Source organism: Bufo bufo, chromosome 6 (assembly GCF_905171765.1).
Source record: "Bufo bufo chromosome 6, aBufBuf1.1, whole genome shotgun sequence".
NCBI lineage: Eukaryota > Metazoa > Chordata > Amphibia > Anura > Bufonidae > Bufo > Bufo bufo.
Genome location: NC_053394.1, coordinates 77,010,848 through 77,027,774, shown reverse-complemented (window position 1 = coordinate 77,027,774; position 16,927 = coordinate 77,010,848). Strand labels below are relative to the sequence as shown.

Below are 16,927 nucleotides of genomic sequence, written 5' to 3'. Positions count from 1 at the left end.
AGAGTAAGAATAAGAAATACATATCATTATACATTGTTTGTTTTGTCAAAAACATTAACACTGTTAGGTGTCTCATACACCACACCGGGTGGTCGAAGACCCCCCATGTCCGCAAGCACTACACACTTCTATCATCCACATAGTTCCCATCTACATTCAGCATTAAGGCCATCGGGCTTCAATGTCTGTAACTTGTGTATCCACATAATCTCACGTTGTTTAAGTAATCTCTCCCTGTTCCCTCCCCGTTTAAGTGGGGGAATGTGATCTATTACCCTAAACTTGAGATCCTTCTCTCTGTGCCCAGCCTCAGCAAAGTGCTTCGGCACAGGGAGATCTCTCCTCTTTTGACGAATCGAATACCTGTGATAGTTCATTCTGGTCTTGACCTCACAAGTAGTCTCCCCTACATATAGAAGGTTGCAGGGGCAAGACAACAGATAGATCACAAATGAACTATCACAGGTTAAATGATGTCGTATCTCAAATTGCGTCTTCAGTGTCGGGTGTATGAATTTCTCACCTTTTAGCATGTAACTGCAATTCACGCAGCCTAAACACGGATAACATCCGTATTTCCTGCGACCGATGTAGGTCTGGACTTGAGCCTTACTACCAGCCACTTCAGCCCTAACTAACTTATCCCTCACGGCCGTCTCCCTTGTGATGCGTTCCAAAGGACGACGCTGCGGTCCATGGAGCGGTCACGTGGGAGCGCGGCTGTGCCGGGGGCGTGGCCAGTGACGTCTGGCTCGGCGCAGGCGCATCGTCAACGAAGAGACGCCAATGCCGGCGTGTTTCAAGAGTCTAAGTATGGTGAGCTCCGTCCTGATGTTTTTAACTTAAGATAAGGTACAGCTGTACCAGCGACTGTGATTTTAACCCTTTATGCACTTGTCACTTTATGCACTGTGGTTGCTTTGTATAATTATGTATGGAAAGGATAGACATATCCTACTTAAGTGTAATGGAGGCACAGTAATTGTATTTTTATGAATTATTTTGATACTACTATGATCACGTATGTAATTTTGATGTTTTCTATATGAGAATGTTTACTATGCACTTTGTCATGTGAAGATATGGTTAACGATCATGTGACCTGATTAGAGATACGCCCTACCACATTCTGTAATTGAGTTGTATTGGATTGTGGGTATATATACTTTGTGATTTGCACTGTTATGTAGCTTGAGAAAGGCCTCATTGAGCAGGCCGAAACGTCTCTTTAATAAATTTGGGGTCCTCACCCGTTTACGCTATACTGGAAGTGCTGCCTCATCATTCGTTTGATATATATATAAGTAACAATATATACAGTACAGACCAAAAGTTTGGACACACCTTCTCATTCAAAGAGTTTTCTTTATTTTCATGACTATGAAGGCATCAAAACTATGAATTAACACATGTGGAATTATATATATAACAAACAAGTGTGAAGCAACTGAAAATATGTCATATTCTAGGTTCTTCAAAGTAGCCACCTTTTGCTTTGATTACTGCTTTGCACACTCTTGGCATTCTCTTGATGAGCTTCAAGAGGTAGTCCCCTGAAATGGTCTTCCAACAGTCTTGAAGGAGTTCCCAGAGATGCTTAGCACTTGTTGGCCCTTTTGCCTTCACTTTGCGGTCCAGCTCACCCCAAACCATCTCGATTGGGTTCAGGTCCGGTGACTGTGGAGGCCAGGTGATCTGGCGCAGCACCCCATCACTCTCCTTCATGGTCAAATAGCCCTTACTTTCAAAGTTTTCCCAATTTTTTGGCTGGCTGACTGACTGACCTTAATTTCTTAAAGTAATGATGGCCACTCGTTTTTCTTTACTTAGCTGCTTTTTTCTTGCCATAATACAAATTCTAACAGTCTATTCATTAGGACTATTAGCTGTGTATCCACCTGACTTCTCCTCAACGCCACTGATGGTCCCAACCCCATTTATGAGGCAAGAAATCCCACTTATTAAACCTGACAGGGCACACCTGTGAAGTGAAAACCATTTCAGGGGACTACCTCTTGAAGCTCATCAAGAGAATGCCAAGAGTGTGCAAAGCAGTAATCAAAGCAAAAGGTGGCTACTTTGAAGAACCTAGAATATGACATATTTTCAGTTGTTTCACACTTGTTTGTTATGTATACAATTCCACATGTGTTAATTCATAGTTTTGATGCCTTCATAGTCACGAAAATAAAGAAAACTCTTTGAATGAGAAGGTGTGTCCAAACTTTTGGTCTGTACTGTAGGTGAATAAAATAACTTTTTGTTTTTATTTTTGGAGAATGCTGCCTGATTTTGTCCTTGAGTCAGATTCCAAATATGCACATTTAATAGGACTGGCATTTTCGACGCCGGTCTTAATTCTTTTCTTTCTTCTTCTTTTTCTTCCTTCAGTCTTAATAAAGCCCTAGGCTGACGGTGGATTCACCGAATTTATGAAGAGTTTCAGGCCTCCCCCTAACTTCGGCGCATCCAGCCACCTTCCCCGCCCATACAGGACACAGGAAATGCCTGCTCGGCCGATCAATGTCCGGAGTAGAGACCCAACTCCGCCAGTGATGGGCTGAGCGACATTTCCTATTTGTCCACAGGGAACATGAAAAAGCAGACGAGTGTTAGAACGAGGGTGGCAATGGATCGGTGAAAGCATTGGTGTCAAGGTTGGGCATCCAAAGTTTGAGGAAAACACTTATTTTGACTTGTTGCTTAAAGGAACACCTTCGTCGAAAAAGGGGATTTTCTTTAAACACATTATTCATACAAAAATCAAAGTACCGTAAAAGTAACTTATTATTGGTTATTACTTTTTAGAATTTTGAAGCGTTGCCTCAGTTTATGACTGCTATTCAGGTTGGAGATTACAAGGTGATCCTCATTATAATGGTATGTGGAGGGCTGGAATGATTGACAAAAGGACGGGTCCATTGTTCTTTTAATAGACCTAGATAAAAGTAGACTAGGCAAACAAGGAGCAGACCATGAAGTGAACTGCCCGGCCAGAATATTATAATGACATTAATCTTCTAACCAAAAAATGAAAAACCCTTCTATAACTACAAAATGAAGATTGTATGAAAACTGATCTCTTTATTAGTGTACAAGCGATACACCGGTACCTTTTGTTGCTCCAAGGCTCTGTTCCCAAGTTATACATTTGTTATTATGCAAATTACGCCTTTGGTGCACTGAGGGCGTCACCATTGCTCTTGCACCCAAGCTCCGCTCCTTTCTGTGGCCAGCCCTTCCTTTGTTGCTTTGATTGACAGGGCCGGGCAGTAGCAAAGTGGTGAGGGAGGGGCTTGCCCCAGAAAGGAGTGCAGCTCAGGTGTGACGAGCAATGGTGACGCCCTCATTGCACCAAAGACCTAGTTTGCATATTAAGAAAAATAATCGTAACTCTGGAACGCAGTCTCGGATCAACAAAAGAAAAAAGGTGTTTTAATCGGGTAAACCACAGCTATGTGTCTATGCAAACAGCTGCATAGGGGAGGTCGCTGGGGACAGATTTCCTTTAAGTGCTTAAATCCTAGAGAGAGAAGAGGCGCTGCCTCCCTGCTGATCTCACACGTAGTTCTTGTAGTATGTGGTAGCGCGTACCCTGCGGTACTGATGACCTAACGGCACTGCGTTCTTTCTGCAGAGGTTAAAGAGGCACAAAGAAGAAAGAAGCTGATGAAGGAAAGATTCAAGCAAGAGGAAAATATTGCAAGTGCTATGGTCGTCTGGAACACTGAAATCTTGCCAAACTGGGATGCTATGTAAGTTTTCTCAGTACATCAGCAGAGCGGCCGGCCTTGGATAAGGGATGTAGATAGTCACGGTTAGTTAGCATCTTGGCAGCCCGTGAAAACGACACCTCGCACGCTCTGCTAACGGTTTATCATCTGTTGGCTGATTTTAGAAGGTGCCTGTGTTCTGGTTTCCTCTGGAGCAGTAACCCCTTACATGAGAAGGCTTCCTTCAATGCTCTGTCACTGCAGCAGACATCATCTGGTCAGTTATAGAAATAATTGTATATTAAACTGGTCATGCTTATGCCAAACTTGCTTGACCATAGAAAGGTCAGAACTGATGGTTAGGCATAATGATGATGAAAGGGATTTTCCTGGACTTTTATATTGATGACCAGTCCATAGTGGGGGTCGTAGTCCCGAAACACCTCGCCAATCATCTGATTGCCGAGCACACAGCTGATCGGGGCCAGGCGCTGTTGCTTACACTATGTATATGTAGTGCCTGGTTTCTGCAGCTCAGTCCTATAGAAGTAATTGGGGTAGAGAGCTGCAGTAACCATGCGTGGCCACTACACCGTGTACAGAGCCGAGCCTGGGTCCGGGAGGGAGCAGAGGTCGTAACCAAGACAATCAATTTTATTATGAAAAAATAGTTTATCTTGATCAGAGCTTTGAAACCGGTGATAAAGTTATGATTTTTAACACTTAAAATACCTCTAAACCTCGAAATGAAAGATTAGGGTGAAGTATAGCTGCCCTCACTGTCTGTCTACAGCATTTTCTGCATGTTAGGCTACTTTCACACTTGCGGCAGAGGATTCCGGCAGGCAGTTCTGTCTCCGGAACTGCCTGCCGGATCCGGCAATCTGGAAGCAAACGGATGTGTATCCGTCTCACAAATGCATTGCAATACCGGATCCGTCTCTCCGGTGTCATCTGGAAAAACGGATCCGGTATACGTATTTTTTTTTTTTTTTTTTTCATTTTTAAAGGTCTGCCGGAATACTTAATGCCGGATTCCGCACTAATAGACTTCAATGTAAATTAATGCCGAATCCGGCATTCCGGCAAGTGTTCAGTATTTTTGGCCGGAGAGAAAACTGCAGCATGCTGCGGTATTTTCTCCGTCCAAAGAACGTAAGAGGGACTGAACTGAGGCATCCTGAGCGGAATGCTCTCCATTCAGAATGCATTAGGATAAAACTGGTATGGAGTCCCTAGGACGGAATTCAATAATGGAAAAGTTTAACGCAAGTGTGAAAGTACCCTTACTGAAACAGTCTTCAGAAATCCTGCAGGTAACACAGGGGTTAATCCCTGACTGAAAGTGGAGCTTAACAGTCTTTTTGCCCCAATGCAGACAGGACAGAGGAGAAGGCTCCTGTTTCAGTCAGTTGTCTTATGGTGCATTCACACAGCCATGTCCATTTTGCGGACTGCAAACCGGGGATCCCCAAAACACGGATACCGGCTGTATGAACCCCACATCGTGGTGAGGTCCCATTGACTTCAAGTTGCAGCCAAAGATAGGACATGATAGGGCTTTCGTGTGCGTCCAGGTCCGTGCCTCTGCGCTGCAAAAGATAGGGCATGTCCTATCTTTGGCCACAATATGTGGATCCTGGACCCATTGAAGTTGAAGGGTCTTCACCGATATGCGGGGTGCACACAACCGGTGTCCATGGTTTGCTGTCCATAAAGCTGACATGGCCTTGTGAATACACCCTTAAAGACACAGGATAGTACAGAGGAGGAAGGAGTGACATGGCTGAGCTCCTGGGACACACAGGCAATATTTTTTATATATCAGTTTGTTAAAATATAAAACCGGATAAAAGTAAGCTTATATACACCTTCTTAAATGGGTTTGGCATAATTTCAGAATATTTTCATATCCATATCTATATACTTTTGCATGACATGGTTTATAGCGGATTCTATGGATGCCTGTAAGTTGTAGTACTAGCACCTTCTAAACTATAACCATCAGCCACACACCCCTTCCACAGTGTTATTTGGGGGTCAAACATTGGTTTTTGGTTGGTTTTGTTTTGGCGGATGTTCCTTTGTATGGACTATTAATACCAGCAGATGAAGACAGATTTGTATGGAAACTTGACTCGCTGCAAATTGTGGGTTTCTGCTTGTTCAGATCTTTGGGAAACCACATCTCTGATGGAAACATTCATGGACGTAGAATTAATGCTTGCTTCAGCATTAAACAGAAAGTGGGGTTTAATGAGCATTCTCTCTCCTATTTCCCCTTTTCTTCCAGGAGAAATACAAGGAAAGTTCGAGACCTTTGGTGGCAAGGCTTACCACCCAGTGTACGTGGCAAGGTGTGGAGCCTAGCTGTAGGGAATGAACTTAATATCACATCAGGTGAGCGTACTCAGCCTTATGGTCCAATGTGTTACTCCTCTGGGGTACTGAAGGAGCCGTTCTCCGAAGGACGCTTATTTTCTTTTTACATTTCCAGAGCTTTATGACATCTTCCTCTCTAGAGCTAAGGAGCGCTGGAAAAGCTTCAGTGAGACAACCTCCGAAAATGAATCGGAAGGTAAATATATACGTTTGTCATCTCATTATGCAAGACTTTAAACAGGTGGGGATTATTGAAGTGTCTTCTTTTTTTAAAGGTTTTATCACCAATCTTCGCCACTTTAATCAAAGTGTATGGCACACAGACAGCCAAGTGTTCACAGCCTTTATGGATAGGTGATCGATGCTTTTGGCTGGAATGCCCTTTAAGGTTACGGCCACACATATCTACAGCGCATATCAATTCTAAAGTGAACAGGTTTTGTAGTGGAATTCAACACACAAATGCTGCAGGTGTGGGGACGATTTCACCTTCAGCATTGGAAATGGATGGCGGACAGCGTCAACAGAAATAGATCTCCTGCTTATTTAAAGGGGTTGTGCCAGGCCAGGCACCCCTGCCAGTCAGCTGTTTGAAGAAGAGGCGGTGGTGCTCCATATGAGCGCTGTTTAGTGTTCATTGCACTTCGTGTCCTCTCCTCTGGAGCAGCGGTGTAGTGTAAGGACAAGTACTCACTCCATTCAAGTGAACGGATCGAGTACTTGTAATTATACCTCACCGCCAAAACCACCTAGATGACGGGCAGCACAATGAACAGGAAGCAGAGCTCGCATGGAGTGCCACCGCCTCCTTTTCAGACAGCTGATCATGCAGGGGTGCCTGGTGCCAAACCCACGCTGATCTGATATTGGTGACTTATCCTGACAGTAGGTCATCTACAGTTGCAAGAAAAAGTATGTGAACCCTTTGGAATGATATGGATTTCTGCACAAATTGGTCATAAAATGTGATCTGATCTTCATCAAAGTCACGACAATAGACAATCACAGTCTGCTTAAACTAATAACACACAAAGAATTAGATGTTACCATGTTTTTATTGAACACACCATGAAAACATTCACAGTGCAGGTGGAAAAAGTATGTGAACCCCTAGACTAATGACCTCTCCACGAGCTAATTGGAGTGAGGTGCCAGCCAACTGGAGTCCAATCAATGAGATGAGATTGGAGGTGTTGGTTACAGCTGCCCTGCCCTATAGAATTGTTGACTTGCATAAAGCTGGAAAGGGTTATTAAAGTATCTCCAAAAGCCTTGCTGTTCATCAGTCCACGGTAAGACAAATTGTCTATAAATGGAGAAAGTTCAGCACTGCTGCTACTCTCCCTAGGAGTGGCCGTCCTGTAAAGATGACTGCAAGAGCACAGCCCAGACTGCACAATGAGGTGAAGAAGAATCATAGAGAGTCAGCTAAAGACTTACAAAAGTCTCTGGCATATGCTAACATCCCTGTTAGCGAATCTACGATACGTAAAACACTAAACAAGAATGGATTTCATGGGAGGATACCACAGAGGAATCCACTGCTGTCCAAAAAAAACATTTCTGCACGTTTTTGCACAAGAGCACCTGGATGTTCCACAGCAGTACTGGCAAAATATTCTGTGGACAGATGAAACCAAAGTTGAGTTGTTTGAAAGAAACACACAACACTATGTGTGGAGAAAAAGAGGCACAGCACACCACCATCAAAACCTCATCCCAACTGAGCAGTATGGTGGTGGGGGCATCATGGTTTGGGGCTGCTTTGCTGCGTCAGGGCCTGGACGGATTGCTATCATCGAAGGAAAAAGGATTTCTCAAGTTTATCAAGACATTTTGCAGGAGAACTTAAAGGGAACCTGTCACCAGTTTTATGGTGTCCTAACTAAGGGCAACATAAATAAGTGACACATTCTCTTAGCAAAATGCTGGGTCACTTTCTTTAATTGACCCAGTCAATCTGCCAACATCTTGTATTGAAAAGCTCCAGCTGATAATGATGAGTCCTGAATATTCATGAGCTCCTGACTCTCCCCGCCCACCTGCTGCTGAAAGACAGTTATTTTCCATATGAATCAGCAGCAGGTGGGCAGGGGAGTGGCTATAGCTCTGAATTAAATATACGCTGGACTCAATGACATCACGCTGGACTCAAAAATGCGGCATCTTTGTGTGTATATTATGAGGTAACCATCTGTCACACCAGTAAGTGAATACATCTAAGGCACTTTTTAGTAGTTAATGATTGTATATAATTATTTAGCTTATAATCAAATATCCATATGACAGGTTCCCTTTAAGGCCATCTGTCCACCAGCAGAAGCTCAACAGAAGATGGATGTTGCAACAGGACAACGACCCAAAGCATAGAAGTAAATCAACAACAGAATGGCTTAAACAGGAGAAAATACACCTTCTGGAGTGGCCCAGTCAGAGTCCTGACCTCAACCCGATTGAGATGCTGTGGCATGACCTCAAGAAAGCGATTCACACCAGACATCCCAAGAATATTGCTGAACTGAAACAGTTCTGTAAAGAGAAATGGTCAAGAATTACTCCTGAGGGGGGCGGAGCCTAGCGGCGCATGGAGTAGGACGCATGCCGCACTAGCTCCGGCAAGTATCCTGTCTATAATACCTAAAACGGTGGAGATATATCCTTACAACACCTGAAGGAGCGGGGGACATAGCCAGCAAGCGGTCCGGTGCTGAGAAAAATCATTATGCCTGCAAAGAGAGGCAAAACGCCGAGCCGGCAGGACAGAGAGGCAAAATCCCAAGATGGCGCTGAGGAGGAAGAGTGGCCTGATCTGAGGGCGGCGGTGAGTCAGGGAGCGGCAGCGCGGCTAGAGCGCTTCGCTCACAAGTCACACCAGTCCCCCAGTCAGGTATGGGGAGAAGGAGAGGACACCCTGGCACAAGTGGAGGAAGGCTTAGGGGAGCAAGATGGCCCCTGTAATGACGACCAGCAATTCCCAGCTCAGCATGAGGGGGGGGCGAGTGTCAGCGGGTGCAGCACTGAAAAGGGTCTGCCAGTGATCAATGCCCCTGAGCCCACCTTGAAAGATGTGATGGCAGCTATTGCTTGCTGCAACGCCACCCTCCAGAACATGAATATTAATATTGGAAGTCTAAAAGCGGACATGTCCATTATCCGTCATGACCTGCATAAAGTGGCTGAACGCACCTCAGAGGTAGAGAGGAGGGTCTCGGATCTGGAAGATGGGGCTGTTACCCTACAGAGAGAGAGCCGGGCTGCGTCAAAGGATATAGCGGCACTCTATGCTAAAACAGACGACCTAGAAAACCGCTCTCGCCGCAACAATATAAGGCTGGTGGGCATTCCTGAGAAATCTGAGGGCCCAGAGGCTACTGATTTTATTGAAAAATGGCTTGCGGAAAAATTCCGTGATAGAGGACTCTCTGCACTTTATGCTGTGGAACGAGCACATAGGGTCCCCACCAGGCCTTTGCCGCCAGGACGTCCGCCACGTCCAATACTGGCCAAAATCCTGCACTATCGAGACAGAGACACTATACTGAGGGCTGCAAGGTCTCATCCTGATTTAAAAATTAATGGAGTTCAGGTGTCTCTGTTCCCTGACTATTCGTCGGATGTACAGAAAAAAAGAGCTCGCTTTGTGGAGATTAAACGGGGGCTGAGAGATTTGCAAGTACAGTACTCCATGATGTTCCCGGCCAGGCTCAGGGTGGTGGCGTTTGGATCCGCGGTGTTCTTTGAGGACTCGGACGCTGCGGTCAAGTGGCTGGATCAAAATGAGCGTCGCCTTAGGATTCCATCAACAGACACCTGAGACTGTTGGACATTCCTGCTCCTGATTGAAGTTCTGATGTCCACTGGACCGTCCACCCACCGTTGTGGACATTTTCTTTTTTCTTTAGCCGGTTGCTGAAGAAATTTGTGGGTAGAGCATACGCCCGAGGTTGCTCCCCACCTTTCTAATGTGCCTGCGTACGGTATCGTGCTGGATGCTGTGCTGCTTCAGGCGCTGTTGGGCCAGGTTCACAATGTTGGCCCCAAGTTCATTACTGAATCTAATTATGCTGTATATGTTCATTGCCTGGGGAGGGATAGTTGGGTGGGGGGAGGGAGGGGGGATGGGAATAGCGGGGGTTATTATCGTTAAAGGTGCTTATGATGGCAATTCTAAAATGCTGAAACGTACAGTCCTGGTATATTTTGTCCGGGGGGGAAAAAGAGAAGAGATGGGAATCTGTAATCTGGTATTTAACATTGTTTTTCCCCGCGGCTGCTGGGAGGTGGAAAGTTGTAGATCTCAAATGTACTTTTATATATGTATGCATTCTTATGGGACCTGCTACGAGAATACTTAGCTGGAATGTGAGGGGAATGGCGGATGCTACAAAGAGACACGGTCTGTTCCGTTACCTGTCTAGATATCAGCCGGCAATAATATGCTTGCAAGAAACGCATATGACCAAACAATCTATACATGTCATGCAAAAGCCGTGGTTGGGTTATTCGGTGCATTCCGTCTTCTCCTCGCATTCCAGGGGGGTTAGTATCTTTGTTCATAAGAATATCATATTTGAATGCCTGAGGGTATGTGTGGATGAAGAGGGAAGGTTTATAGGAATGCATTGTGTGGTCCAAGGGATGAGAATGGTGTTAGCAACAATCTATATACCCCCACCATTTTCCTCGGTGCCTTTAAGGAAGCTTATAGAATTCATGGCAGAGTTTCCTGAACTTCCAATGTTAATAGTGGGAGATTTTAATAATGTACTCGACAGTTCGCTTGATAGATGCCAGATCACACCTAGTGGTAGTAGTACGGGTGAAACCTCGTTTGCAAGAATACTGAGGGAAGTAGGTCTGATGGATGTATGGAGAGAGACCCACCCCCTGGACAGGAAGTACTCGTGTTGCTCCTCGACATATGGCTCCCTGTCGCGTATAGACCTGGGTCTGGTAAATGCTCATATGTTCCCGTTTGTACAGACCTCAGAGTATCTTTCTAGGACCCTATCTGACCATTCCTTATTTAGCATCGCCCTTGATATCTCTGTGACAGCCAGGCCGGGGGTTAGATACTGGCGACTTAATGCCTTTTGGTTAAAACTGATGGGGGACCCGTCCGATATGCTTCAATCCCTTAGGGAATATTTTTGTATAAACGAAGGGACTGCGTCTTCGTTAGTCGTCTGGGATGCGATGAAGGCCTTCCTCAGAGGATCCTTTATTAAAACAGTCAGTCGGATTAAATCTAAATCTAGAGAGCTTGATCGGCAGAAACATGACAATATGAAGATAGCGGAGGAAGCTTTTGTGTTAAATCCTTCTATCATGACAAGCAATACCTTGAAGACTAGGCAGGAGGAGTTGAGGTGTCACCTTTTGGAGGTAGCAGAGAGGAAACGACTGTTTTACAAGCAGCAATTTTTTACTGAAGGTGAGAGTGTAGGCCATATGCTCTCTGTTATCGCAAAAGCGCAGCAAGGATCACAATGTATATCTGGCCTGTTAGATGCTGGCGGCGTCCTCAGGCGTGATACGGATAACATTCTGAATATACTAAATAATTTTTATTCCTCTCTGTATGCTTCCAGGGTGACATGCTCAGATGAGGAGATCGACACCTTTTTGGCCACTTTAGATCTTCCTAAGCTTTCTAGGGAAGACAGTATGCGGTTAGAGGAGCCGATTGAGCTAGAAGAATTGAAGGCGGCATTGGCTGCTATGGCTAATGACAAGGCTCCGGGTTTGGATGGGCTTCCGGCGGAAGTTTATAAGTCCTTTGCGGAAGTGTTGCTCCCGGAACTTCTGAAGGTATTCAATTGTTCCAAGGAGAGGGGGGTGCTACCTCCGTCTATGCAGGAGGCGGTAATAGTAGTCATTCCTAAGTCGGACAAGGATCACTCTCTCCCTGACTCATATAGACCGATATCGTTACTCTCCACTGATGTTAAGTTGCTTGCAAAGGTCTTGGCCATGCGTCTGTCTAAAGTGATTCTGTCTATCATACACTCTGACCAGACTGGCTTCATGCCTCAGAAATCAACGTCAATTAATATTAGAAGAGTGTTTGCCAGTATTCAACTTCCAGCTGATAATGTTGGAGATAGAGCTATCCTTTCATTAGATGCGGCCAAGGCCTTTGACAGCATTGAGTGGCGATTCCTGTGGAGAGTTATGGCATATATGGGGTTCGGAGATGAGTATATATCCTGGGTCCGGGTGCTATACTCTAAACCCGAGGCATGTATCAGGGCGAATGGAGGGGTGTCCCCCAAGTTCTGTTTGGGCCGGGGTACTAGACAGGGGTGCCCGCTGTCGCCTCTGCTATTTGCAGTTGCGATTGAGCCATTAGCCGCAGCAATTCGTAAATCAATGGACATCCGGGGGTTCCAATATGGGACAGTTAATAATAAAGTGGCGATGTATGCAGATGACACCTTGCTTTTTCTGGGAGATACTGGTCCATCGTTGGAAGCGGCTATGAAAATCATTGATTGCTTCGGGGATCTGTCGGGTCTGACTATTAACTGGAGTAAGTCGGCGATTATGCTGCTCGACGGGCAAGTGCAATCACAGACAGTGAGAGACAGAAATATTCCATGTGTAGCGACCTTTAAGTATTTGGGTATTCATATATCTCCGAAAATCCGAGACTTTGGGCGCCTTAATTTTGACCCGTTGGTTATCAAATTTCGTAATAAGACTAAGGCATGGTGTAAACTATATCTGTCGGTGGCGGGAAGAGCTAATCTCATTAAAATGGTGTTGATGCCCCAGCTACTCTATGTTCTACATAACTCCCCGGTCTGGCTGTCAAAATCCAAATTTGTTCCTATCAATGCTACTTTCAGGGAGCTCATATGGCGGAAGGGGCAACCGAGAATTAAGCTTGAAACGTTGCAATATCCTAAAACAAAAGGGGGCCTTGCAGTCCCAAACCCCTGGGTGTACTTCCTGGCTGCACAAAGCCAACATTTTAAGGGGTGGATGGAACTGGAGTCAAGTGAGATGTCGTGTCAGTTGTTTAAACATTGCTTGTCTTCTAATGACCTAATGATGATCCTGGAGACTAGGGGGGCTGGAAAGAGTGGTCCGATGGGCGATTTGGGACACTTGATGCAGTCCGTATGGAATAAGGTCAAGCTCCTGAGGGGGGTTTTCGGCAATACGGAATATACTCCACTGTGGGGCAATCCTGTGCTGCCGGAATTCCTCTCCCTGTCTGAGTTTGGGGCATGGAAAAGGAAGGGTATTCTGAGGTTGGGCCATCTTTTGAAGGAAAAGAAGTTCATGTCATTTGCCAGATTTCAAGAGAAGTATGATCTGCCTAGAACTCACTTTTATAAGTACCTTCAGGTGAGACATGCATACAACTCCACATTCAAAGGTACGACTGTGGTGGCTGGGAGAGATGCTGCACTGCACCAGATTCTGTCCAGGGGGGCGAGGAGAGGTATGATATCCTGTATATACAAGCTGCTGCTTGAGAAGTTTCTAATGTCACATCCTCTTACGGCTAAAAGTAAATGGGAGAAAGATGTTGGCGAATTAACTGATGACCAATGGTCTGACATACTGGAGGCGATACCTCTCTCTTCGTTGAGTGAAGGACGTAAACTCTCGCAACTGTTTATTGTCCATAGGGTCTACAAAACACCAGTTTTTTTGTTTCGTATAGGGTTCAGACCCACGGATGAATGTCCAAGATGTTCTGTGGTGTCTGCAGATCTGTTGCATATGATGTGGACGTGTGAGAGGTTAGGGAGATACTGGGAGTTGGTACGTCAGACAATACAGGATGTATACAAGGTACGGATACCCTCTGACCCGAAAGTGTGTGTGTTAGGATATGTCTCTGAATTGGCCACTAGGCAGGTGAATAAAATAGCTATAGGGAGAATGTTATATGTCGCTAGGAAGTTAATAGCCCTACATTGGATACAGACAGCGCCGCCAATCCTAGGCGAATTCCTAAGTGCGGTTGACACAATGCTGAGTTATGAACGGATGGTGTACCAGAAGCGTGGATGTCCAGCGAAATTTGAAAAATTGTGGGATCCATGGCTGTCGTTTCGATGTCTGAATAGAAATGTTTAAAAATGTGCCTTTGTATTTTGTAGGTTAGGGTGGGATGGGGAGGGGGGGTTGGATTGGAACTGGATTAATACACATAATTTGGTGCCCTTTTTGTTATTAGTCCTATGGACAATATGTCTCTATGTCATCCTTGTATGTATTGTGGAAAAACGTGTATTTACACTGTAAAATGTTCAATAAAAATGATCTGATTTAAAAAAAAAAAGAATTACTCCTGACCGTTGTGCACGTCTGATCTACAACTACAGGAAACGTTTGGTTGAAGTTATTGCTGCCAAAGGAGGTTCAGCCAGTTATTAAATCCAAGGGTTCACATACTTTTTCCACCTGCACTGTGAATCTTTACATGGTGTGTTTAATAAAAACATGGTAACATTTAATTCTTTGTGTTTTATTAGTTTATGCAGACTGTGATTGTCTATTGTTGTGACTTAGATGAAGATCAGATCACATTTTATGACCAATTTGTGCAGAAATCCATATCATTCCAAAGGGTTCACATACTTTTTCCACCTGCACTGTGAATCTTTACATGGTGTGTTTAATAAAAACATGGTAACATTTAATTCTTTGTGTGTTATTAGTTTAAGAAGACTGTGATTGTCTATTGTTGTGACTTAGATGAAGATCAGATCACATTTTATGACCAATTTGTGCAGAAATCCATATCATTCCAAAGGGTTCACATACTTTTTCTTGCAACTGTATATACATGGCCTGCACAACCCCTTTAAGATCCACATGCTATGTACATATATTGTTCCAATAATTGTCAGCAGCATGTAGATGACATCCACTTTGCTGCTACTTCACTGTGTGGCAGTGCCCTAAAGTCATTTTCTGGGAGTGTAGAAGTTTATAGTAAGCATGGGATGGCAAAGTACTTCAGTAAAGACCGACAGATGTTTAACTCACAAATACATTTTTTTCCTTTGTTTTAATTCCCCTTCCACCTGCTGTATCCGATTTCATTTCTTCTGGAAGTTCATAGTTTTGGGTGCGTTGACGCTCTTGCCGTGAGCCCCAAAGTACATTTCACTCAGTTCTGTGTGCCCACTCCCCATGGAGGTGCGCAGGAGCTGCTGAGGCAGTGTCTTGGACTGTGCATGTGCAGTCACATGACCTTTTGGAGATGCAGCACCAGGTCCGTGTACATGGTGTCATTAGTGGCGGTGTGTACATGGCCGGAAGAGATGTATGTATATGTTAGAAAAGGATGCAGATTGATAGGGTCATGTGAGGAGCTTTAGAATCGCCCCATCGGGCGTATATATTACAATGGTTCTTATTATATTGGGTTACTAATACAAAATTAGGGTATTCCCAGAGAACCCCAGTAATTATTATTTTTAATCCAAGAGGGCAGTCCACAGCGAGGGCCCCTGACACTAGACCCGGAGCACTTAACCACCCCTGCCAAATAGATAGAAACTTATTGGGACACTTCCTTTTCAAGTATATTCCCCTTTCATACCTTAGGATGGTGTTCATTCTATTAAGGTATTCCCGAGAGGTGGGCGGGTCATGATCGGTCCAGTGTTTAGCTATTACTATTCGGGCCTGGAACAGCATTCTCTGTATACATAAAGATAAGTTAGTATCCCCCTCATCAACTTCTAGCAGTCCCAGAAGACAAAACCTAGGGTCTCCACGAACGTCCACTTGGGTAGCATCTCTGATAATCCTGGCAATATCCGTCCAGTATGTATCTAACTTAGAGCAATCCCAGAACATATGTACCAGAGGCGTTCTCGGCCCTGCAGCGAGGGCATAGGAGTCAGGGCGAAGACCAATTTTATAGAGGAAAGCAGGGGTCCTATAAACCCTATGTAGTAGATACAGCTGAGACGAGCGCTGCGCTTCATTAAGAGTCAAGCTGGGTATTAAGGCTAAGGTATCATTCCATTGCTCTTGGGAGATAGCACCCAGATCTCTTTCCCATTTATCTTTAACCGGAAGGGATCCACCAGGAGTAACCCCCCATGCAATTGGCGATATAGTAATGAAATCACCCCTTTTGTGCTCCCAGGGCTCAATAATTGTTGCATTAAGAATGGGGTAGATGAAACTAATCCACTTCCCGGAAATTGTGCCTGGTACGCATGTCTCAACTGTAAATACTGGTAAAATGCAGTGTTTGGGAGGTTAAATTCCTCCTTCAAACAGGCAAAGGTCTTCAAGATGCCTCCGTCCTGTATGTGCTGCAGGCAGCGAACACCCATCTTTTCCCATGGGGAGAAACCCTCCAATCGAAACATTTTGGGCAGGTGTGGATTTCGCCACAAGGGGGTATACCCATGAAATCCTGTGAGACCAAGTACAGCCTTAAATTTTGACCAGACTTTGTGAATTAGAGATAGCGTGGGAGTATCTCCAACTCCCTGTATCTTTCCAATTTCCGCCATATGAAAGGGGACATCATGTCCCGATAAGAAAGATATTGTCCTTGCCGACGGTCTGGCGCCCATAACCTGTCCCAGCCTTTCAAGTGCTGCAACTGCGCCGCCATAAAATAGTGCCATGGGCTCGGAACAGCAAGTCCTCCCTCATCCTTGCTTTTCTGGAGAGTTTTCAAATAAGGGAGCGAAAGAGACCCTGAATTTTGTAAAACACTCTCTGGGTAATTCAAACAGGGGAGTTGTGGAGAACATACAGCAGTTGAGGCATCAAGATCATTTTAATCAAATTGCAGCGTCCCACTACAGACATAGGAAGTTTAGACCAGGTCAGCACCT

At 44.8% G+C, this 16,927-nt stretch overlaps 1 protein-coding gene across 2 annotated transcripts in view; it reads left to right on the top strand.

Moving 5' to 3' along the window:
- Positions 1–16,927, top strand: part of TBC1D12 (TBC1 domain family member 12) — a 107,964-nt gene that overhangs the window by 67,540 nt on the left and 23,497 nt on the right. For both annotated transcript variants that reach the window (XM_040434744.1, XM_040434743.1), the window contains 3 exons: positions 3,638–3,755; positions 6,007–6,113; positions 6,211–6,291. In XM_040434744.1, coding sequence (XP_040290678.1) covers positions 3,638–3,755; positions 6,007–6,113; positions 6,211–6,291 — 306 coding nt within the window. The remainder of the gene's footprint in view (positions 1–3,637; positions 3,756–6,006; positions 6,114–6,210; positions 6,292–16,927) is intronic.